The sequence below is a fragment of the Cyrtonyx montezumae genome, unplaced genomic scaffold (genome assembly GCF_038088225.1).
Source record: "Cyrtonyx montezumae isolate F1298 unplaced genomic scaffold, pur_monq_1.0 scaffold_17, whole genome shotgun sequence".
Classification (NCBI taxonomy): Eukaryota; Metazoa; Chordata; class Aves; order Galliformes; family Odontophoridae; genus Cyrtonyx; species Cyrtonyx montezumae.
This window is the reverse complement of record NW_027071903.1, coordinates 28968265-28991864: the sequence shown is the minus strand read 5'-3', so window position 1 is coordinate 28991864 and position 23600 is coordinate 28968265. Positions and strand designations below refer to the sequence as shown.

The 23600-nt window shown below is 45.7% G+C and overlaps 1 protein-coding gene across 1 annotated transcript; it reads left to right on the top strand.

The window, feature by feature from the left end:
- The first annotated feature begins 544 nt into the window (after positions 1-544).
- FANCI (FA complementation group I) lies at positions 545-23309 on the top strand. Its single transcript, XM_065734354.1, has 37 exons — positions 545-643; positions 747-819; positions 1410-1540; positions 1925-2081; positions 2162-2219; positions 2762-2803; positions 3432-3555; positions 4468-4553; positions 4771-4903; positions 5139-5231; positions 5708-5844; positions 6644-6824; positions 7248-7335; positions 7849-7979; positions 8637-8707; positions 9648-9762; positions 10107-10229; positions 11297-11365; positions 12582-12683; positions 13502-13675; positions 13772-13893; positions 14277-14441; positions 15036-15215; positions 16613-16776; positions 17100-17176; positions 17611-17727; positions 18475-18526; positions 19110-19237; positions 19373-19441; positions 19557-19644; positions 19946-20130; positions 20704-20760; positions 20841-20900; positions 21567-21653; positions 22310-22405; positions 22933-23118; positions 23292-23309. The coding sequence occupies exons 1-37, from the start codon at positions 545-547 to the stop codon at positions 23307-23309; spliced, it is 4038 nt and encodes a 1345-aa protein (XP_065590426.1).
- Positions 23310-23600: the final 291 nt, after the last annotated feature.

Here is a 23600-nt window from a genome sequence, read left to right as displayed (position 1 = left end):
GGGGGAGCGGAGGAAGGGGCTTAACACAAGGCGTGTTTTGTAACACGCGGATTTAGGGATTGGGATTCCAGCACGCTGCCCTGCGGGGCAGGAGGGGGGCACGGGACTTCTGCTGAAGGTGGGTGGGGAGCACCAGGCTCACGCCAAGGCCCTGGGAGACGGCTCAGGGCGGGGGACACACTGTGGGGACTCTCACAGGATCCGCCCTGGGCTCGCTCCCATCAGCATGGGGCTCAACGCTCCCAGCCGTGGTCGGACTCCGCACCTAACGCCGTGCGGGGCCCCTCGTGCCCGGCCTGGCGCCAGGGTACCGTGCCCCACGTGCTTCCCTTCGCAGCGGGTCCTGAATGGGCTCTTTGTACCACCGCCACCTCACGCGGGATTCGAACCCGCGGACTCCCCGCGCGGGTCAGGTAGGGAGAGGGCGCGCCTCGCTCGTGGAGAACGGAAGTGACGTATGGGGAGGCGGGGATTGCTGCCAAGGCGACGAGCAGCGCTTCCGGGCGGGAATTTCGGTGCTGCGGCGGATGACAGCGGCCGAGCTATGGCGCAGCGCATCTTGCAGCTGGCGGCCGAGGAGAGCCCCGAGCGGCTCCGGGAGGCTCTTGAGGGCATGGCGGAGGGCGAGGTGCTGGGGGAGAGGGTGCTCCGCTGGCTCTGTCAGGCGGGCGGGTGGGAGGCGGCTTGTCCTGCTCTCAAGGCGCGGGCTGAAGCGGGGCAGCTCACGGCGCGGCCTTCTCTTTCAGCTGGGTGACGTGGTGACGAGGCAGGCCCTGAGGGGCAGGGAGACGGCGGCGCTGCTCAAGGGGATCTTCAAAGGTGGGGGCTGGAGGCGGAGGGGGAAGAGGGAATGGCTGTAAACTGAAAGAAGGGAGGCTAAGGTTAGATCTCTTTTCGTTAAGAGGGCCCTGGCGCAGCTGCCCAGAGAGCTATGGGTGCCCCAACCCTGGAGGTGCTCAAGGACAGGTTGGGTGGGCAGCCTGAGCTGGTGGGGGCACCCAGCCCACAGCAGGGGGTTGGGACTGGATGGGCTGCAATGTCCCTTCCAACCCAAGCCATTCTGTGATTCTATATGGGGTTTTCTTCTGGGAATCTTGAGGTGTCTTTCAGTAGAACTGAACTGACTGGCTGAAAATGAGTTGCCAAGCAAATTCTTCTCAAAACGTTGGTACTTCCTGATCGTGGACAGCAGGTTGAGAGAACCAAAGAATGTGATAGCAGTGCTGAGTGTTTCAGCTGTTCTATCCTAGAGATTCTCATTTCCTGTACTCTTTTCTTTTTCAATCTATTTTGTCAAATATATAAAGAGAGGAGCTGCAGTTGGGTGACAGTTTAGCCCTGCAAATTTCTTGTGAAGTGACATGTTGCTTGTATAACTCTTTTCCCGTTCTTTATTTTCTCATGATAAGGCTCCCCATGTTCCCAGCCGAGCGGTGTTCTCAGGAGGCTGCAGGTTTACAAGCACTGTGTGCCTCTGGTGGAATCAGGAGATCTGCACGTGGGCAAAGTGTCTGAAATCATAGGGCTGCTGATGCTGGAGGTAGGAGCTTATTTGGGCCGGCTTTCCTATGGTCTCTTCTGGTCTCCCTTAGCAAGCAAAGCGAGGCACTTCACCAGACCTCTGAGGAAAATGAGTTATTCCTTGTCCACAGATCTGCTTTGGTCTTGGAATTTGCTTGTGTGTAAATATGAGCTTTGGATATTCAGACCTAAACTCCAAAATCATAATTGCATTTACTCGATTAACTGCGCTTCTCTATGAAGGACACTATTAAAATAGAAGTCTTGGGGATTAAATCCTCTTTTAGGAACGTTGCACTGTAGGAAGTGTCCTTTTCTGGTGTTTGGTGAGCACGTGGACATGTATGAGGAATTCTCCTGAGTACTGCCTCAGGTTCTTCCCTGTTGTTCCACCTCCTCCCAGGCTCACCAGCTGCCAGGCCATGCGCTGGCTGAACTTGCCAACTTGTTTGTTGAAGTTATTAAGGGAGGCAGTCTGTCCAATGGGAAATCCTTGGAGTTGTTTTCCACTGTTCTTACTGCGTTGTCCAACTCTAAGGAGAGCCTGGCTTATGGGAAAGGTAACCCTTCTCATCTCTTTCTCCCCAGTCTGTCTTCACTCCCTTTGCAGTGGGTTCCTAAAAGTCTTATGTTTTTTCAGGTGAACTGAATGGGGAAGAATTTAAGAAACAGCTGATAAATACCCTCTGCTCCAGCAAGTATGTACATCTCTGCCAGCTCCACTATACTTTAGTTTGTTTAAAAATCAGTCAGTGCCTATTTCTATCGGGGCTTTCTACAGATTGAATTCCCTTTGACACCCCACGGGAAAGAAGCTACTTCAATCTGCAGTTGCCAGATGTGTCCACAGCCCCATCAGCTCCCCTTAGTAGCGTGACAAAACTGTTTCATATTACTTTTTGAGAAGGAGTTCAGTGTTCTATCATCTTTGAATCTATGCCCTCCATGACAGTGTCTTTTCTAGCTGGAAAGGCAAGGGAACGCCCTGCTTCCAGATTTTGTAATAGTGTCTCATGAATGGATTGCAGGAAGTGCCAGTTTTTATTCCTTTCTTGGTGTTTGTTACTGTGGGGGCCAGGACAGTTTGGAGCCGTTCTAAATCTGGATATTAAGGTGGCAGTGGTGATTCTGGTTGGAAATATGGCTTCTAATCTTGATGTGGGAGACAGGGAAACTGGATAAAGGGGTAAAAAGTAATTCTACTTCCTCTCAGTTTTCTGACAAGTGTTTATTTTACCAGGTGGGATCCTCAGAGTGTAATACATCTTGCCAACATGTTCCGGTAATTCTGTTTCGCCTTCAGCAAGCATCAATGCCTTCCTGTGCTGCAGTTATGTTTGTGTCCCATTTCACGTGTAGTTTGGGGAAAGTACGAGCAGTCTGAGCATACCAGGCACAGCTCCATGAATGCTTTGGTCAGTGAACATCCACTTTGGATCCGTGTGGATACAAAACACATCTGGGCAAGCATGCTCCAAAGGCTGCTGTGAGCCTAGTGTGTTTCCCAGCTTCTCACAGCCACTTATTCAGTGGCTGCTGGCAGCTTAAGAGCAGAGACTTCTGTTGTATTTTCCTTTGTACACCCAGTGCTCATAGGTAATGTTGCTAGTCTGAGTTACAGACCACCCAATGGCTGTGGGGGTGTGTGGTTGTATGGGTTTTGCTTCCTGCTTGTAGTTGATTTTCCATGTGCGAGCCTTGACAGATTAACAGTATGTCAATGAACAAGCATGATGTGAAGGAGATGCAGGCACTGATGGTTGAATGGTATCCCGAGGGTTCTCTGACAAGTAATTCTGATGAGGACTTTGGGAGCACTTGTCTGTACATATCTACTTATGGGCTGAATCTGCTGCAGGATTCTAAAAGAAGACAACAGAAGTGATTAGGCTGCATCTTTGATTCAACAGGGATATTCCACTCTCAGGAGAGGAGCTGCAGTTTGTGGTGGAAAAGGTCCTTAGGATGTTCTCCAAATTAGACCTGCAGGAAATTCCCCCCGTGGTCTATCAGCTGCTGCTTCTTTCTGCAAAGGTAAGAGCTCATGGAAGCTGGTCTCCCCCTGAGCATATATTAGGAGGAAAAGTTCTCACAGGCTGAGACATGAGATGAATTTCAGAGGGGATTCTGATTGCTCCCAAATTGTTCTGTGGAGAGCAGGAGCAGGGCATCATCTGATTTTTTGGTTTTGTTGTTCTTCCCTCTAGCCTGAAGAAGCTCAGAGAAAGATACAATCTTGTTCTTGCTTGCAGGGAACTGTAACAGCAAACCTTTGGGAAATAAGGGTTGACCTCAGAGCCAGGAGGCAGCAGAGTGGATTGTCTTTGGTATTTTTGAGTGTAGCTTTGCTCACTGTGATCTGCTTGCTTCAAGTGAAACAGTGGCTTGTGCAGTGTAACTCTCTCCTGGGTTGTAGTCTGACTTGTACTAGAAATGTGTCACCTCCTGTGCTCATCCAGCAGGCAGAGGCTGCAGGTACTTGTCTGTCCTCCATCGGTGTTCTGGCTCTTCTTTATTTGTGACCAAGTGGATGCTGAAGTATGTGATCAAGACAAATTGTCTGTCTGTTACAGGACGTCATTTGTATCTGCTAGCTAAAATGTAATGACAGAAATAAGGCTAGGAGTTTGAAAGCCTTCCTAATTTATTAATTGGAAAGGATCTTTCACAATAACTTAAAAAAAAAAAGGAAAACCAAGCAACAAAAACATCTGAGAGGTTCCATTTCCTGCAGTTCTTCAATAATAACTGCAGCCAAAGGAAGCAGACAGACTAAACCAAGTAACTTCACCTAGAAGGGAGCAATGCGAGAGCATTCCCCTGCCTCAGCAATTGATGAAGGGTGATAAAGAATACCAGGACATTTGTGATCGGTGTGGGAATAGAGTGTACTTCTCTGGATCCTGCAGACTGTGCAGTTGCTTAATATAATGTTCTGCTTTGCAGGGCAGTAAGAAAACTGTTTTAGAAGGAATCATCAGTTTTTTCAATCAGCTGGACAAGAGACAGAAGGAAGAGCAGAGGCTTCCACAGTAAGTTCTCTCTCTGCTATTCCCTTTCTTTACTACTTGGGTATTTGCAGTCACCTTCATCCTGCTCGGTATTCCTTGAATGTGAACTGTCAGATCTTATACAGGCACGTACTTCTTGACACCTAAGAAATAATTTATGGCATTGGGTGGCTTGATGGGTTTTTTTCAGGTTCTTTTTGTCTGTGTTTTGATTCTTTTTTTCTGCTAACCCTCACAGATCAGCAGACCTTGAGGTAGCCACAGTGCCCCTAGACCAGCTCCGCCACGTGGAAGGTACTGTTATTCTCCATATTGTTTCTGCTATCAGCCTGGATCAGGACATTGGCGAGGAACTAATCAAACATCTAAAGGTACAGCAAAGATGGACCGGGCACTGCTTTTGAAGGTGTTGATGCAGGGCTTTGACAATCAGCACTGGTTGTCTTCAGAAGGGATTGAATCGTTTTAGGATCATTTTATGATAATATGAAGTGTTAAGTGTAAAGAGATATGTTCCTTTCTGTACCACAACAGCAGTGTGATGTGAGCCTGATAGTTTTCTTCAGCTTGTGTGGTCTTGCAGTTGAGTTGCTCACTGTTTTCTAGACTGAGCAACAGAAGGACCCTGGTAGAGCCCTGTGTCCCTTCAGTGTGGCCCTTTTGCTTTCGGTTGCAGTAAAACACAGATTGCAAGAGCAGGTATGTATGAGTTAAATACGCTGGGAACTTCAGTGGGGTTGTGTGCTGTGCTTTCTTGTAAAAGAAAGGAAGGATGATTAGGTCAGAGTCATATCAGAATCAGGGTAAAAGTGGCTTCAGGATGCTCATGGGGAGGCAGTTAGATTAGAGGTACACTCTGGCTTCTGAACACTACAGAAGACCCCGGGGCAATATCAGAATTTTCCAGACTTGTGTTTCCTGTGGACTAGAGCTGCAGTGTGGGAAGAGAAGCAATGTCCTCTTTTTCTAACGTTTTGGCTCTGTGGTAGCTACCCATAGTGCATCTGGCAGCAAGTTCCCCTCCTTCAGGCACTTAATAAGGTTGGTGTATTTGTCCTGTGAAAGAAGTGAGCTGAAGCTTTTGGCAGATTAGTTCTCTTACTGGAACATACCCAAGGCTTTACAGATCCCATTTCAAAGATCATTTCCTCTTGCCCTGTGATTTTATGTTCCAGATATTTGATTTCTTGAAAACATCAATCACAAGAAGCTGCAAGGACCTGCAGTTCTTACAGGCCTCCAAGTTTCTGCAGGATTTGTGTCCTCAACAACATGATGTAACAGCCGTAATTCTGGAGGTGGTGAAAAATAGGTGGGTTGTTGCCACGTGCTGCAGAGTGCTCAGTGGACTTTGGAAGGGGGAGTGTTTCAGCCTTACTAGAGTTCTCTGGGATCACAAAAGCATTGCTGACCTGCTGCCAAAAGTGAACCGTGTCAAAATCCAAAGTTTCTATCACAGTTTTATACTGATGAATTTAAACAAAAGAATAGATCGATAAGTCTGCTCCTCCACCCCATCTTAGTACGTGATGTTACAGATGACTGAACTGATCAGAGTTGTCTGTTTTTTAGTAGGAAAGGAGATGAAGGTATGAGTCATGCTGCTAGCTGTAGTTTGTGTTCTGATCAAGGCATGAGTGATGGGTTCACTCACTGTTTGCTTTCCCTGTGTGGTTAGTCCTTTAAACATCCTGTGGAATAGCTCTGTGATCTGTCACTGGTTGTCCTGTATTTTGATGTAAGGTATTCCTGTTCTGACTTGATGACCCAGGATCTGTATAGTCTGTACTTTCAGACTGCAGCTCAGCATCACTTTTGGGTGAGATCTGAGTGCAAACCATTCCCCATAAGAAGCAAACGCCTGAACTGGAACAGAAGTCTGATGGTTGGAGAGCCAGGAATGCAAAAGACAAGGGCTGAGCACATGCCCCTCAGCTTAAAGTCAGCCATGAGTTTGAGAGGGATGGCATCTTCCCCGATGTGAACAAGCATCTCTCAGTGCTGTTTCAGATCTAGAATCACCGTGGTAGATTTTGTAATAATCTGGTCTAATCTAAACGTTTCCTGTGACTAAGTTGTTTCTTTCCTGGTCTGTTTAATGTTTTCCTTAGTGCGTTTGGCTGGGACCATGTTACTCAGGGACTGGTAGACCTCGGCTTCAGCCTCATGGAATCATATGAACCAAAAAAGTCCTTTGGAGGGAAAGCTGCTGAGACCAGTTTTGGCCTTTCAAAAATGCCAGCACAGCAGGCTTGCAAACTGGGAGCGAGTATCCTGCTGGAAACATTTAAGGTAGTGTATGATTTGGAGAGCTTTTTGCTGGGCAAGACTATTCTTATTTTCTCTTTGTAAATGGTGTCAAAACCTTGCCAGTGGTATCTACACGAGTGCTTTACAAACAGTACTAGATTTAGTCTCTTTTCTGCCTTCGTCCAGCAGGAAGAGATCATCTTCATAATGACCCATACCTAATCTGTTCCATCTGCTATGGTACTTGTGTAATCTCCATTGTATGAGAGAAACTGCATAGAAAGTAGGGAAATTCAGAGGTACAGAGAAAATGTAGAGGTGGGATTGAAACCAGAATCTTCACTGAAGGGGTAAATTTGGATTTGGATTTGGATTTGCTTTGTACTGGACAGGACCTGTGCTCCGATATAGAGGAATATTTTAAAGTTATGTGGATTTTGTCTTTATTGTTCTTTCTCATTTCAGGTCCATGAGCCCATCAGAAGTGATATTCTTGAGCAAGTCCTGAACAGAGTCCTCACAAAAGCAGCTTCTCCTGTCAGCCACTTCATAGGTAAAAGTACAGAGAGAAGTGTGTACAGCTCTGTTGACACTTTGCAGGAGCTGAGGTTCTGAGAAGTTACATTCAGAAGTGGCTTGAAGCCAAGAAAATCAGTTGTTCCTTCTTTTTATTGAGGTGTCAGCTGCCTCAAATCACCTTGCATTTGTCACAGATGAAAAATACGTTTCAAGGCAGTTGCCATGGAGTAAGTGACGCACAGAACATTGGTATCCGTCAGTTCCTAGCCTTACCTTCCTTGTCGTCCTTGGGTGTGGGTGCTTGGGAGTCCCTGGGGCTGCAGGGATGCCTTTGCTGAATCCTCTTCTCTTATACCTCAGTGCCCTCTGGTGGGGTGAGGCCCTGCAGCTGGGTTGTGAGTATGTTGAGCTCCATGCCTGCAGTAGTACTCAGCTTGTCGATGCTCATCCTGTTATAGCCCTGTAGAAATATTTTGCTCTCTTCCCTAATAAAGACTTTTTTAGCCGCCTGACAGCAGACATTCCTTTTATTTCATTTTTTTTTCAGACTTGCTGTCCAATATTGTTGTGTCTGCTCCTCTTGTGCTTCAGAACTCATCCTCCAGAGTCACAGAGACCTTTGACAATTTGTCCTTTCTGCCCATCGACACAGTGCAAGGGCTCCTCCGGGCAGTACAGGTAAGGCTTTGCGTTTCTTCATAAATATCCTTGTTAGTTTAGTTCCAGTGATAGCTTTAGGCCACAATTATATGCATGATCTAATAATCCTTCTTGTAAAATAAGCCTTAATACTCTGCTATATGTTGTTCAGTGTGGCATAGAACTGTTCTTCAAGCTTGGGTATGCATATGCCCTCTAGCCAAAAAGAAAAACATATGGTGCGATCTGGAACGGTGCCGGACTGCTCTGTGCTGACCTTTCATCTGGAAGATGCCCAGATGCTGCACTGTAGAAAACTAAGTATATGGTGTTCAGCTGAACAGCTTTAGCTGTCACTGTTGATTTTTCTCTGTCTAAGCTCTATGTCAGTATTTCTCTTCGCCTGGACTGAGGTATTGCCCTGGAGTTCAACTTCTACCTGCTTGGTCCGCTCTGGGGACGACAGTTCTTTCCCAAACCCTTGCCCTTTGTCCTCACTAGCCTGCCAAGGTATCCTGCTGCTTCTTCTCTCCGGGTTTAATTTTATGTTATTTTAAAATATTTTGGTTTCCCTGCTATACTGATGACAGTATTAAAAATCAAGGGCCAGATGGACCCAAGGAAGATGAGCTCATAGGCCCCAAGGGCTTGGCATGCCCTAGTGTTTTTGTCTCCAAAGTATGTGTTTCTTTCCAGCCCCTGCTCAAAGTCAGCATGTCGGTGAGGGACTCCCTGATACTTGTTCTCCAGAAAGCTATATTTTCCAGGTAAGATGGAGAGAGGATTCTTTGAAGATATTTCTGCAACTCGTTTGCATTTATTTTTTTTTTTTTGAGCAGAGATACTTGCTGTGTGCTTTGGCTAAGTGTCTCCTTTCTGTGTTCTTCCCATAACTTGATAGTGACATCTATCCCTTCAGCCCAGGACTGTAATGCAGTCACGGCTGTTCCCACTGAGACACAAATCCCAACCCTCAGACAAGTGGTGTTTGGAAATTCAGAAAGCTGTTGGGAACTCCAAATAAGAATGCAGAATTAAAACCATTTCTAATACTCTACACAACTGAGTGCCTCCGGATGCCACAGAGAGTTTAGACAGAGCCACTGGCTCAGAGGGAAGGTGGCATCTCAGCATTCTGATCTCTTACAAAATGGTACAGAAACAGCCTTGTTGTCTTGGTAATGCTTTGAGCAATACATCCTGCTGCCTTCGTAACGCTGTGATCACAGAGTGAGTTTTGTGGGGCGATGGCTGTCTGATGATGAAAACAGAATTCATAATTGAGTGCTGCTATTTAAGGCAAGGAACTTGGTCTTCGGGAAAGATCTGGGATTTCAGTGAGCAAAGCAAAACACCAGCTTTCTGTGAGGAACTTTGCAGCTCTGGGAAGAGCTCTGTGAGTTGCTCCCGTTTAAGGTTTCAAGGGATGTTTAATGCTTGAGTCTTGATCTGGGGCTCTCCTTCAGTTTAAGCACTGTGAGGGCAGAAAAAGAAATTGAATGTTGTGATTGTAGAGCAAAGGAGTTCCCAGCAAACTACCAAACTCACAACTGCCTGGGGCTGTGTTGCTCTCCTGGGGAGTGCCACTGGGCCCAATCACACTGTTTTTGTGAACACTTTTTCATTATTGAGTTGTTCCTGTATTTCCTTTTGAACTTCTTGCTTCCTTTTTTCCTTATGCTTTGCTTCTCTCCCCCTGACTCACAGGCAGCTCGATGCTCGTAAAGCTGCAGTTGCTGGCTTTTTGCTTCTGTTAAGGAATTTTAAGATCCTGGGCAGCTTGTCTTCTTCCCAGTGCAGCCAGGCCATTGGTGCCACTCAGGTAAGTGCTGTTCTGCAGCCTCCAGTGCAGACATGTGAGGCAGTCTCCTTTCTAATACATAGTTTGAAACAACTCAGAGTGGTGAAGATACATCTTGGGCAAGGGTTAGTCCTGGAAGCAGTGCTTTTTGAAATGCAGTATGCAAAGAGAAGATGGTCATTATATCTTATAACACCAGTGTTCTGTGGAGCATTCCCACTGCTCTGTGATGGTTGTACAGAGCCTGGCAGCACGCTAAGGACCGTTTCAGTGATTGTTTAGAGGTCAGGCCCCTTATCACCTTGCTTCTGTTCTGCGATACTGAGAACTGCAAGCAGTATAATGTGACTAATATTCCCTCTCAGGTCCAGGCAGATGTTCATGCCTGCTATAATTCTGCAGCTAATGAGGCCTTCTGCCTTGAAATCCTGGGCAGCCTAAGGCGATGTCTGAGCCAGCAAGCCGATGTCCGACTCATGTTATATGAGGTAAACATGGTTTCTTCAGCCTCCTTTTAAACAGCTAGCAGCTCTTTTGTAGTCTGGTTCTTCTGTAACCCCAGGTAGATAAAGATCACGTTTTTGTGGAAAGCCATGCATTGTCTCAGTTATGTTCTTTGTGGGACACATGCTTATCCTGGAAACTGTAATGATTCTTGCAGTCCTTCTGCTTCGTTTTATTTTGGACCGTTATAGGCCCTTAGACACATTAACAGATTTTCCTTGTCTCATACATTGCTTAAGAGTCAATGGCCCTCTTCCTGCGGTGTGGCCTAGGAAATGTGTTGGTTGCTCAGTGGGGAGCAGTGTTGTAACAGTTGCTAGATAGAAACAGTGTTGCTGAGTGTGAATAGACTCCAATAAAGTCCTGTCTGGAGAGTCTGTGGAAACTTCCTTGAAGTTTATCAGGGATCCATCCTTTTTCCCCTCCTTTCACAGCTTTCTATTAATGTCTCTTAGATTCTTGTGATGAAGGGCATAATATAAAGAGTGATTTGTGGGTACATGTATTAGCCCAGAGCTAACAGTGGGATACTGGCCTGAGAATAGGAACACTGTTTAGACCAGAAAAATTTTGTTTCCTTCTCGACTTGGTTGACTGACCTTTGATGAGCTGCAAGTTTGGGGTATGACACAGGACTTGTGCTTGCCTTATCCATCCACTGAGATTTTTCATTTGGAAGGATTTTTGCTTCCTGCAGTTTCCCTGCTGACTTGTTTGGCCTTTGAAGCAGGATTTCACAGTTTGAAGTTGGATCTAGTGCTGGTGTTAAATAGCAGTGAAAGTCACTCTGGGCTCAATGCCACTGCTGCTAGGGAGATACAGCTTGTGAGAGAGCCCCTGCAAGGAAATTCATGCTCATTCTGATTCATACCTTCTTTCTGTTAAGCCTTTGCTTTGCCAGGTATGGGGTTTTACACTGAGCACATTGTTTCTTGCTCATAGCTACTTGCAGTGCCTAAGGGTTGTTTCTGTCCTGTGACGCAAACTTGTTATGCATATGGTTTGTTTTCTTTCTCATGTAAGCCAAGTTGTCCTTCCTTCCTGTCTTCAGGGTTTTTATGATGTCCTACGCAGGAACTCCCAGCTGGCCAGCTCCATAATGGAAACACTTCTGTCCCAGGTAAGGCACAACCCCGTGACATGGCTGCAGAAATGCTAAGCATTCTCCACAGAGACCAGTATAGCGAACCATTTAGGTTAGGCATTAGGAAAATAATTCTCCCACACACTTGAAAGATGAGTAAATGCTGTGGCACTTGTACAGGGAGGTGTTTGAATCCCTGCTATATTGGGAGCACAAACTAGGTGAATGTCTAGAAACCCGTTCATATTCTGTCTCAGGACACAAGATGGAAGAGAAAACATTTCTTGGGACCTTATCCAGTCCTTGACGTTTCTTGCAGCATCTCAGAACCAGTGCCCAGAGAAGTGCTTGATGTGTTCCTTGTTCCTTAGCAGTCCGCAACTGTTAGCTTACCATACATCCCCTAGGTTGTGTAATTATTTCTGCTGTCTTCCCACAGGGAGAGTACCCAAGTCCTTCTAGGATCTAGGAGGATTAACTCATCCCTCAGCAGCATTGCTCACAGCAATGAGACAGTCACATTTCCTCAATCCATTGGACGGGCTGTGCTTTCTTTGCAACAAGTGGTTTTCTTCACTTTTAATCATCTGGAGTTCATGCTGATTAATTCCAACTTTCCCATGTCAGTATAGGGTCTGAGAAGGGAACAAGAACAGAGCCAAGGCAGTTTTGGGGTAGCAGAGGGCAATTAATGGGAATTTGGTGCAAACATATTATAGCATCATTATATAAAACTTCCCATTTGATTCTAATCCTACATCAGTACTTGGAGCATATCTCCTTTGCCTGCTCTGCTAGATGACCAGCATGGTCTTTCACAGATTTGTTTTAGTGCCAAGTGTCACCTCCATACCTGCCTGTATCCTTAGGCCAGGAAGCTGCATGTCATACCAGGACCAGGCATTCAGTATGGGGACTGGGCAATGGGAACAGTGAGTTTTCTTCACTGTAGAAAGGATGGATAACACTGCAGGTGAAACAAGTGATGCTGCATGTTGAAACAGTAATCAGATTTATTTCAGTGCAGTGACCTGGCCTTGTGGCTGAGAAGCACGTGAGCAGCTGAAGAAAGAATTCTAATCACTAATAGAGCAGATGATGTGACTGAGTTGCTTGCATGGTCTCATTATCACAGTGCTAGTTTTCCCTTTGTAGAACTGAGTACAAAGATGATGATTTTCTGTGTTCAAACAACTCAAGAGGCTCGGTTACTAAGGAACTGGTTATTTTTATTCCCTGTTTCCTGTGTCAGGTGAAGCAATACTACTTGCCCCAGCCAGATCTTCTGCCTCCACTGAAACTTGAGGGATGTATAATGGCTCAAGGAGATCAAATCTTTTTGCAAGAACCGCTGGTAAGAGCTATGTTGGGTGGCCACAACTGCAAAGTCTTCTGTTCCACAGGAATTTGGTTGTGCTGCTACGTGAGCTGAATACCTTGTGCTTCTTCAACCTCTTCTAGCTTGGGGCAATTCTTTTAATGGCACACAGCTGGGCATGTTACTCCTGTCTGAGGCTATATCTTAGAGCTCTGCTATCAAAGTGGTTTGGGGTACCTGAGTGAAAAATGCACTGATTCTGTAGTTTTGTTATCCTCTGTTGAGCTCGCCTTGTTACTTTTCTTCTTTGAACAAAATTCCACATGAAATAATTGTGCAGTGTATGTGGTGGAGAGAAGAGCCTGACCTTGATCTTGCTCTTTTGATAATGTTGCAGATGAGATCTCAATTCAGAGGATTTCCAAGGGAATAAAATCAAATTCACTCCTTTTTTTTTCCCTAAGGAAGCTTCCGTGCTGTGCTGCAGTAGCACACCCAGAGAAGGGAGCACACGCTTCGTCTGGAGTGAGGCCCTTTTGGAAATGCCCTTTCTGTCTCCTTCAACAGTTAGAGTAGCTGGGTTGCAGGAGCAGTGGAAGATAAACCTGTGCATCCTATATAGGCAAGCTGCTGCATACAGCAGTGTGTGAAGCTAGAAACGGGTAACTGTAGGATTACAGAAAGCTCCTTTTGGGAATTAAGCATGTTCTTAAAACTGACGTGAACCTTTGAAGGCATCCACAGCTCTTTACATCACTGTGGCATTCTGTCCCATGGCGTTGAACAGCCCGACCTCATCTGCCTGTCACCTCTGTCTCGAAGGCTAACTGTGACTGTGTGGCTGCTTCCTCCAGGCCCATCTGCTCTGCTGCATCCAGCACTGTCTAGCCTGGTATAAGAGCACTGTGCACCTATGCAAAGGAGCTGAAGATGAGGAGGAGGATGTGGGATTTGAGCAAAACTTTGAAGAGATGCTGGAATCTGTCACACGACGGATGATCAAGAGTGAGCTGGAAGACTTTGAACTGGTAAATCAGATTTTCAGTCTGACTCAGTGGAAGAAGATGCTGAGTTCTTGTCAGGTTTTGAAAAGATTTTTTTCATTTGTTTCCTTCGCCTTTTAGGATAAATCAGCAGATTTTTCTCCATCTTCTGGTGTTGGTGTAAAGAATAACATCTATGCTATCCAGGTGATGGGAATTTGCGAGGTCTTGATTGAGTACAATTTCAACATAGGGAATTTCAGGTAAAACATCAGATCTTGCTCTCTAGCAGTGCTTCAGCACTGTGCTGTGCCTTGCTCTTCAGGTGCAGGACACAGAACCTTGGAGGTTCAGGGTAACAGTCCAACACACAGTGATGCTGTCTGAATGTATATGCTTTGTGACACAGACATTAACAGACCCTTGGGGGCATCTTTCTTTTGAATGCCACGTGATGTGGGAGGTGTCATATAACATTTTGTAGAAAGACAGCTCAAGGAGGAATGGATGGGGGAGGAAGGGAGGCACCATATCATGGTTTTATCATCTAAAACAGTGTCCGTGTGTAGTTCAGCAACTGCAACTTCAAATTAGGAGCTCTAAGACTGGAGTTATTCTACTAATACCTTCTACTACTTTACTGCAGTAAGAACAAATTTGAAGATGTCCTAGGCCTCTTTACGTGTTACAACAAACTTTCAGAAATCTTGAAGGAGAAAGCTGGAAAGAACAAATCTACCTTGGGCAACAAAATTGCACGGAGCTTCCTCTCCATGGGCTTTGTGTCTACGCTGCTCACAGCTCTGTTCAGGTGAGAGCAGTGTCACAGCTGGAGTGGCTCACGAGCTGCTTTTGTGGTGTCTGCATGCTGGCTGATCTTCTGCACCGTATACGCGATACAGATGTTTTCATTTCTGCACAATGCGTGTCTGGTGCCATCGTGTACTGTGTAAGCAGCATCATAGTCCAGGCTGTGAAACTCATGGCACTGACAAAACAGCTTTCCCAGACCTTGCTTATGACTCATAGCATTTTGGAGAATTTCTGTTCTTCCAGTCATGGGCTGTTCTTAGTCAACAAATTCTAGTGTTTGAGCTTCAGTCTTCTACAGATCAGAGCCAGATATCAACTTGAACCATGCCTGTTAATGTATCTGGAAGTGCTGGTGAACTCTGTCCTCAAAGGGTCTTTTCCAGCCTGGATTCAGCTAGTGATTTCTTAGGTAAATCTGTATTTAGATCTTGAATTCCACTTGGCAAACAGAAAGCAAGCAGCAGGTGCAGAGTTCTGTGTAGCGTGTTGCATGCCATTTGAACTGTGGTGTGAAGAGCTGCAGCGCTGCTAAGCCATCCCTGTGCTTTTTCAGTGTGCCCTCAACTCCCTGACAGTGCTCTTGATTCTTCAGGGACAATGCCCAAAGCCACGAGGAGAGCCTGGCAGTTCTGCACTCCAGCACAGAGTTCCTGCGCTACGCTGTCAGTGTGGCACTGCAGAAGGTGCAGCAGCTGGAGGAGACAGGACAAACTGACGGCCCGGATGGACAAAACCCTGAGAAGATGTTTCAGAACCTCTGCAAAATCACACGGTGAGTCACTTGGAACAGTCAGCCCTAAAATGTAGCAAGGCATTCTGGGGATCTTAGATTCTCAAACAGGCTTTTGAAAGAAGTCTGTAAGTGTCTGAAACAGTTATTATCGATGGGATGTGAGAATTGCCTTACTTTGCTCCTGAGAAATCAAGCAGAGGCACCATGGTTTCTGAGGCAGAGTGAGTGCTACAACTCTAATAATGGTACTTCAGCCTGGGAAAAACCAAACACCATCAAACCCTCATTTTCAGCCTCTTCCTGACTTTTGGCTCATCACCTGCAGTCACAGAGGAGATAGGATGGGTACAGGATAGATTCTTGAGGCCTCTGGAGTGCTATGAAGTTAAAGTTCACATCAGTGCAGAACAGATATAAGAGGGACACAAACTTTAGGAAACGAAATATTTAGACCTTCTGCAAGGTGTTTGGAGATATTCCTTCCTGGTGTAGGGAACCTGCTTTGGCAGGGTGGTTGGGCTCGATGATCTCTTGAGGTCCCTTCCAACCTCTATGATTCTGTGATATTCAGGCATGTAATTCTTTGGAAATCTGAGAATGTTAGCTTCTAAATGTCTTCTGGGATTTGTGCTGTGTTACACAGACGTATGGCTGCTTCAGATCCCTCACAGCAGAGATCACAAAAAGCCATATTACCCCTGCCATGAATAGTGCCCATTTTGTGTCTCATCCCAAATAAGAAGTTATTTTTCTTGCAGTCATTAGGGCTGCATGCAAGGTACATGTTTACATGATTGGACATCGAAATAGAATAAGATCACCTATATAGCAGAGGGAACTAATGAGAAAAAAGGAGAAGGGAGTAGGAAAAGTGGAAGAAACAGGGGAGCAGGAAAATGATGTTTACCTGCAAACAGAAGTGTCTCCTTTGAGCCAACCAGTTTTACTTTCTTCAAAGCTTTTCACTTTGCTTTGCCTGACTTTACCTTTCTGATTTTATTTATGTAGAGCCCCATAGAAATACCTGACATTTCACACATTCCAACTGCCAAGAGATGAGCTCTTTTTGTTGTTGACAGATTTGATGCCAGTGGTCAGTGTCTGGGTAGTCTCCGAGACAGAAAGAAAACTGAAAGAAATGAGTCCATAAAGATGGACTTGAAATGGGGTTGGAAGGTCCCTTTGGCATGTGGGAAGGATGAAGTTATTTAGCTGTGCAGGTAGAAAGCAGTGGATATTTTGCTCACATCAAACAGCGTTCTTCTTTTAAAGTCAATCTCTTTTCCCTCTTCTTTCTTACAGGAAAAAGCACTTCCATTTAGTTATATTAAAAATATGATCCTAAGGGTAGAGCGTGTGATTACTCCTATTCTAGCTCTTGTAGTGTGCATTTAGCTTTAGTGCGCCTCATGATTTTGACTCCTCCCATCCCGCAGGGTTCTGCTTTGGAGATATACTTCAATTCCCACTGCTGTTGAAGAGTCAGGGAAGAAGAAGGGCAAAAGCATTTCCCTGCTGTGCTTGGAAGGTTTGCTGCGGATCTTCAACACGGTGCAGCAGCTGTATGCTGCTAGGATCTCCCAGTTTCTACAGGCCCTGGGTAGGCATGTGGCACAATTCTGCCTCTGGTTTCTACCCTCTGTGTTCTAGCCCATGTGTGTTCTTTATCCATAAATACCTAGAGGGCTCCAGTCCTTGTCTTCTTAGTCTGTCAGCAGAGGATAGCTGGAATCAAATATAGCCCAAATATAGCCCTCTTCTATTCCAGATTTGCCTCTAGTGTGTTTCTGTGCTCACTAAGGTTTTGCAGCCTGTATTCTTTCCCTAGCTGTGAGCAGTTGCAGTTCTTCCCAGTTCTGGAAATAAATCCTGTGTTCTGCTCTTGGCATTTAGCTCTTTTCTGCACCTCTCTGTCTCTGCCAGATATTACTGATGGTGACGCAGAAGAAGCGGATATTAATGTCACAGAGAAAGCTGCCTTCCAGATCCGACAGTTTCAGGTAAGTACCACTGTGTGCTGCAAATGTTCCAAAGCACTGGTAATTCTGGCAGCAAATGCTGTTAGTTCTCTATTTCTTGACCACAGAATCAAGTGTGCAGTAGCAGCTCTGATGCTCTGACTCACTGGCTGTTCAGAAAAGTTTCTTATTTGGGGCAGTGTGCAGAGCAGGATTGAAGTGCACATGTGGTCAGAGTTGTAGGGTCCCATAATATTGCATAAAACATACTTGACTGAGTTGAACATGGACCTCTGTGTAAGCACTCAACAAAAAAGAGCACGTGCTCTTTAGAAGAGTCCTCTTTTTTTATATTCTGTCATTCTTAAATGTTGCAAGTTCCTTTATTTGCTGAAGCTTCTGGTTATTTGCTTCTTAAAATGTCCCTGCAAGAAGCATGCGCACTTATGGACTCTGTCCTTCCTTTCCACGATCAGAGATCTCTGGTGAACCAGCTCAGTAGCTCTGAAGATGACTTCAACTCCAAGGAAACACAGTTACTCATCACAATTCTCTCCACTTTGTCCAAGCTCCTGGACCCAGGCTCTCAGCAGGTAATTCACAGCCTTCTCAGCTTGGTGGGGATGTGTGTGGGAAGAACATTACCAGATGGGATTGATATCTGAGAGCTTTGATGTGTGTGTGTTTTCTGCCTTCTCTTGCAGACTAGACCATATTAAAATTACAGTTTTGATAAGTTGTCAAGCATTATCTTGTCAAATGACTGCAAGAACAGTGAAGAACAAGTTGCCTTCCCACCCTCCCTCCTGCATGTTCTGATGTTACCTTTGGGCATCTGGAGTCTGAACCACTTGTTCTCCTGCGCAGGGACTCCTAGTAGAGCCTGGATGTGGTGTTGTTTCCACATGGGAACAAAGCCAAAACAGGCCAGCAGATTTGTGACCAGTCCAAATACAGCTCTTCAGAAAGGACTGGCTGAGTGCCTGGCTCATTCCATGCAGGAGGCATTTGCTAAAGTAAATACTAAAGGTCCCCCAGTTTTACGGACTAGAGACAGCACTCTAAGCGTGCCAGAAGTCTGGTGCCATCACTTAACTTAGATTAAATGGAGCTGTTATTCTGTCCAAGGGAACATATAGCATTGCTGTGTACTGGATCTCAGCTTTTCACTTGTTTGTAGGTTAAGTGTCCTTTGCAGAACATAACAGAGTATGGCTGAATGCCCTTCTGCCAGAAGGGGACTCTGCTGGTCTCTCTTTGCTGTGTGATTCACCATCTTGAATGATTTGGGTTTGTTTTTGGTGAATTCTGTGCTTCGTATCTTTTCTCCCCTTATGCAGTTTCTTCAATTCCTGACTTGGACAGTCAAAATTTGCAAAGAAAATGCTTTAGGTATGTAAGCTTTGAGGGTCGTGTTCAGATGTGTTACATCACAACTGATATTAGACTCTTGGATGCTCCGCTGTTGTGCCTGTCCTATTTTCACCTCTTTGTTGCAGATACATTCAGGTCCCACTCACTGACGGATTGCCATGACTCTGTGGTTATTAGCATGGCTATTAGGAAAGAAACTCCACCTCTATAAATATTAACAAAAGAGAGGCCGCTTACTTGGCTTTTTATTCTGGTTATTTAGGAGATCTCTTGCTCAATTTTGCATTTATACTCTGCAAAGCATTACTCTTGATGTACTGTATTCACACTGCTATCACTCAGTGCTTCTGGTCCCCATTTTGCTATGAGCTGGGAATCTAGTATGTTGTATTCCCCCTTGTAATATTATATGCAATGCCCATTATTGTAACTAAAGGATTTTGATTAGAATTTTCATCTACCATGTATCATTTCTGGGAGTGTAGGCTGTTAAATCCATACTGAATCTGGGGCTTTCCCTCACTTGGGTGTCTGATGTTCCTGAATAGCTAAGGGAATTCTGCATCTAGTAACATGCACTTTTGTTTTCTCTTCCCCACAGAGGATCTCTCTTGCTGTAAGGGTTTGCTGACTTTGCTGTTTAGTCTTCATGTTCTGTACAAGAGTCCTGTCAGTCTGCTGCGTGAACTTGCACAAGACATCCATGCTTGCCTGGGAGACATAGATCAGGTATGATGCAGAGTCCACAGCAGCTTAACTCACATCACTTAGTGCTGTCACAGCAGAATTGATTTCATCTCTGGAGCAAAACGTGTGACAGCAGCTGAAGTTTTGCTCACCAGAATTTTTCTCCCCCTCCAACAGGACGTAGAAATCGAGAGCCGGTCTCATTTTGCCATAGTGAACCTGAAGACTGCAGCCCCTACTGTCTGTGTGAGTCAAAACCGTGTATGAAACAACCAGCTACTCTTGTTCAAGTGGCTTGTAGATTCCAGTTATGCCAAACTCCTCCAATAACTTGTTTTGCTACTGCTGTTTCTGTTTTTAGCTGCTGGTTCTGGGCCAGGCAGATAAGGTCCTTGAAGAGGTGGACTGGCTTATCAAGAGGCTTACCGTTCTGGGATCTGATGCACCAGGTAATAGAAGAGGCCCGTTCTTGCTGTCACACCTTTGTCAAAGACAGGCAAAGATGGAGTAAAAAGATATTTGGGGATTTTGAGGTGGTGTCATTTGAGGGTCAGTTAAGCTCTCCCTTTAACTGGTTCCATGTCAGCAGTGTAAGGTTAGTGAGTTGTCACAGAACTCCTCCAGTGACTATTTTCCCCGTGCCACGCTGGTGCTGTGTGCACCTGACAAAAGATGGTCTTTTGTGTCTCCCACCTGCGTAACTGAGCTCGTTAGACATACATTCATGTGGTATTCATCTCTTTCTTCTAGAAGACTCGACTCAGGCATCAAACCAAACCCAGGCTCTGGAGAAAGGTGTAATTCTGCAGTTGGGAACTCTGCTGACAGTTTTTCATGAGCTGGTGCAGACAGCACTTCCTGCAGGGAGCTGTGTGGACTCTCTGCTGAGAAGCCTCAGCAAGACATACGCAATCCTCACCTCCCTCATCAAGCATGTGAGTGAAGCTCTGCTGGCAGGGGGATGGCTGGGATCTAAAAACTTTCCCTGTCTGCTACAGCAAGCTCACAGTGACCCCTGGCAGCAGCTACACTCAGGACTGAGCTGCTGATCTCTTGTATAAGATGAATCTTTTTTTCTGCTGCCTTTCATGTGCTCATTTTCGTGACTTTTCTACAGTAGTGATAGCTATTCCGGAGGAGATAAAGAAAAGCTTTTCTCAAGCTGACTTTGGTTGAGCTTGGCTTTGAGTGGTTCCAGTGCCTCATTCAGATTCTCCAGTGTGCAACAGTGAACAGTGCCAGCAGTGTTCTTGTGGTTCTCAGCAATCCTGCCCTTTCCACTCATTCCCACCCCAGGCTTGAAGCATTGGACCCGGGGTTGGGGACGGGAGATCGGGACACGGGATGTAGTCCCTCTGAACTTGGGGATCTCCTCGTGCTTTGTCAGCACTCCTTTCTTAATTGGTCAGTGGTAACTGGGTGAGCTGCTTTGAGCCCTTGCCTGGAAACACAGGTTACAGGATGGGAATAGTGCATCTAGAAGAGACTCACTCCTGTTTTCTTTGCAGTACATCCAAGCTTGCCGCAGCACCTCAAATGCAGTTCCAGGGAGGCTAGAGAAGCTGGTGAGTGTGAGCAAATCACTGCAGGACACGGCTCCTTGCCTTGAGCTGGGAGTAATCCCAGCCTCTCTGCTTCTTTGCAGGTGAAGCTCTCAGGTTCCCATTTGACCCCACAGTGTTACTCATTCATTACTTACGTACAGGTAAGACATAAGCTAACAAAATCAAACTGAGTCTGTGTGATGCTGAGTGGTGAATCAGATGCAGTGCATAGGCACCTTTTAAGATTACTATCTTCTTGACATGACTGTAGCTTAAGATATTTCAGTATCACTGGGACTGAGCATGTTGAATTCTGCTAGAGCAGGGGAGGAAGAATGTTTGGAGAACTCCCTTATGTTCATGTAGGTTTTTTGGATGAAGTTCATGCTGCTGTTAATCACAGCAGCAAATAAAGGTCAAGGGCACTGCAGCCATCACACTACAAAGTCATGTGGGTGCCAAGGACAGCAACTTGAGACAGGATTGAAATGTGTAGACAGGAACTGAGTGCTTAAATGAAGACCAAAGGAACTGTAAACCAGACATGGTGTACTGGGGAAAATAGTGGTATGCAAAGCTATTGTTTCTGGGACTTCTCACACATACACACATATTTGTGAATGCACAAACCATGAAGTTATTGTTTCTTTTCCTTTTTGTGTGTGTGTGTGTGTAAAATCACTCCCAGTTCCATCTATCACTACCTTTCTGTCACAGAGCTAGTAATGCTGTTAGCTGGCTAGGCCAAAGAGTTCTGTGGCTTTACTTGGCCGGTCTTTCTTCCCTGTTTACCCTATAATGCCATATCTTTTGGTTTCCTTCTTCAGAACATCCATAGTGAGAGCTTAAGCTTTGCAGAAGAGAAGAAAAAGAAGAAGAAAGAAGGTGAAACTGCTGCAATCTCCACAGTCATGGTGAGCTAGACATAGTGTCTGTTAGAACATGGGCTGGGCTTGAACTTGAGATCCATACCTCAAGGCTTCTTTTATCTGGTGGTTTCTTAGACATCACCAGTGACACATTGGCCTCTCAGTAGAAATCTGATTTCTTCAGCCTGAACTTCAGAGAAAAGTTTCAGAAAAATTAAACACAAATCTTTACTAAATGCAAGCTAAAAGCTTGCAGGGATGAAACAAAGGTGAAGTCTGATTTGTTTGTAGTGTCTGATTATTTTGTATTTGGAGTAAGCTATGACATGACAGCTCATTGCCTGCAGAACATAGGCATGTAGTGCCTGTGCAGAGCTGGAGCAGAACAAGCTTTTCTTAGGCTGTCAGGCATATCAGGGCTGTGGTCTGGAGGACTGTAAAACTGCAGCACCGTTCTGGGAGGCCATTTAAACCCAGTAACAAATGAGGTTGGCAGGCTACTGAAGGTATGTTTCTAAAAGAGGGAATGATTGTGGTCTCTGTGTCATGCTACATCATTGGATTTTGGGGGAATCTAAGCTGCTGATACAAATGTAGGTGCTGCATTGTGCTGTAGCTGGGATACTTGTTGATGACTGTATAAGGGAATCTCAAGGCTGCTTACTTCAAATCTGGCTATTGCTCTCTTTTCCACATTTCAGGCTAAGGTGCTTCGGGAGACCAAGCCAATCCCAAACCTGATTTTTGCAATAGAACAGTACGAGAAGTTCCTTATCCATCTTTCCAAGAAATCAAAGGTAATGTAAATGTCTTCTGTGATCTCAACTCAGTGGGAGCAGCATTATCACGGCACGGGGGAGAGCTACTGCCATTCCACCTTGAGAAAACAAGATCAGATTGCTGCTCAGATTAGAAGAATGTAGGGGCCTCACCCCTCTTTCATTCAGCCTTTGCTCCAGCCTCATCTACTGCTTTCAGATTGCTGATATCAGGCTGAGAGCAGGTGTCACTGGAAGTACTAGATGAACATAAAGCCCTTAATTCCAGCTTTCCTCGCTCAGCTTCCCCCAGCACAGTTCATAAAGGGGGGGAGTACAGTCATAGATGTACCAAGATGAGGTACTGCATGAGTCAGAATCTAACTGGTGAGCACTTGGCTCTTGTGAAGAACATAAATGGGCCACTGGATTTCATAGGGGCAAGTGCTTTTTCACCTACTTTCTGCTTCAGCACTGGAAGGCTGCAATAAGGTCTCTTCTCCAAGCCCTTTTCTTATGCCATGATGTCCTGCCCCCTCCCCCTGCTTTCATTTTGGTTGCTGCAGGTGAACTTGATGCAGTACATGAAGCTGAGCACCTCCCGGGACTTCCGCATCAACGCCTCCATGCTAGACAGCGTGCTGCTAGAGCAGAACACTGCTGAAAATGATGCTGAAAACGAAGCAGACGACAACCAGGTGAGAACTCATCTACCTGCTGTTACTGGTGGGTTTCCCCTCTCCTGCTTCCAGGTACGTGCATCAGCTAGGTATATGTAATTTTAGGAGTCACCTGGGTTAATCCTCACTTTAATGCTAAGCTGATAGGAGTGAGTGAACAGGACTGAAGTCCCCTACAGTCCAGCCCTTCACCTTTAGTGACCTTTGTGTCCACATTCCAGCTGCCTCTATCTCTGGTCTTAAAGGACAGAGACCGTTCTTAAGGCCTTGGCGTTTGTGTCAGCAAGCAGAGGGCTGGCACCACTACCTCTGAGGATCACCTGGCCAGCATCCTTTAGCAGACAGTGCTGGAGAAGACAGCACAACCAGTGTTGGACAAAAAACACAGCTTTTTTTTGCTGATTGTCCAGCTTTTTATTGTTGCTTCTGTCTGTATTTCCCTGAGTGTAACCACCAAGGCATGAATTAAAGGGGTCCTTGGGAAAAGCTCTGGGGAGGGGAGAGGAGTCCTGGATTTCAAGCTCAGAAGAGAGTGCTCAATCCTCTTCTGTACG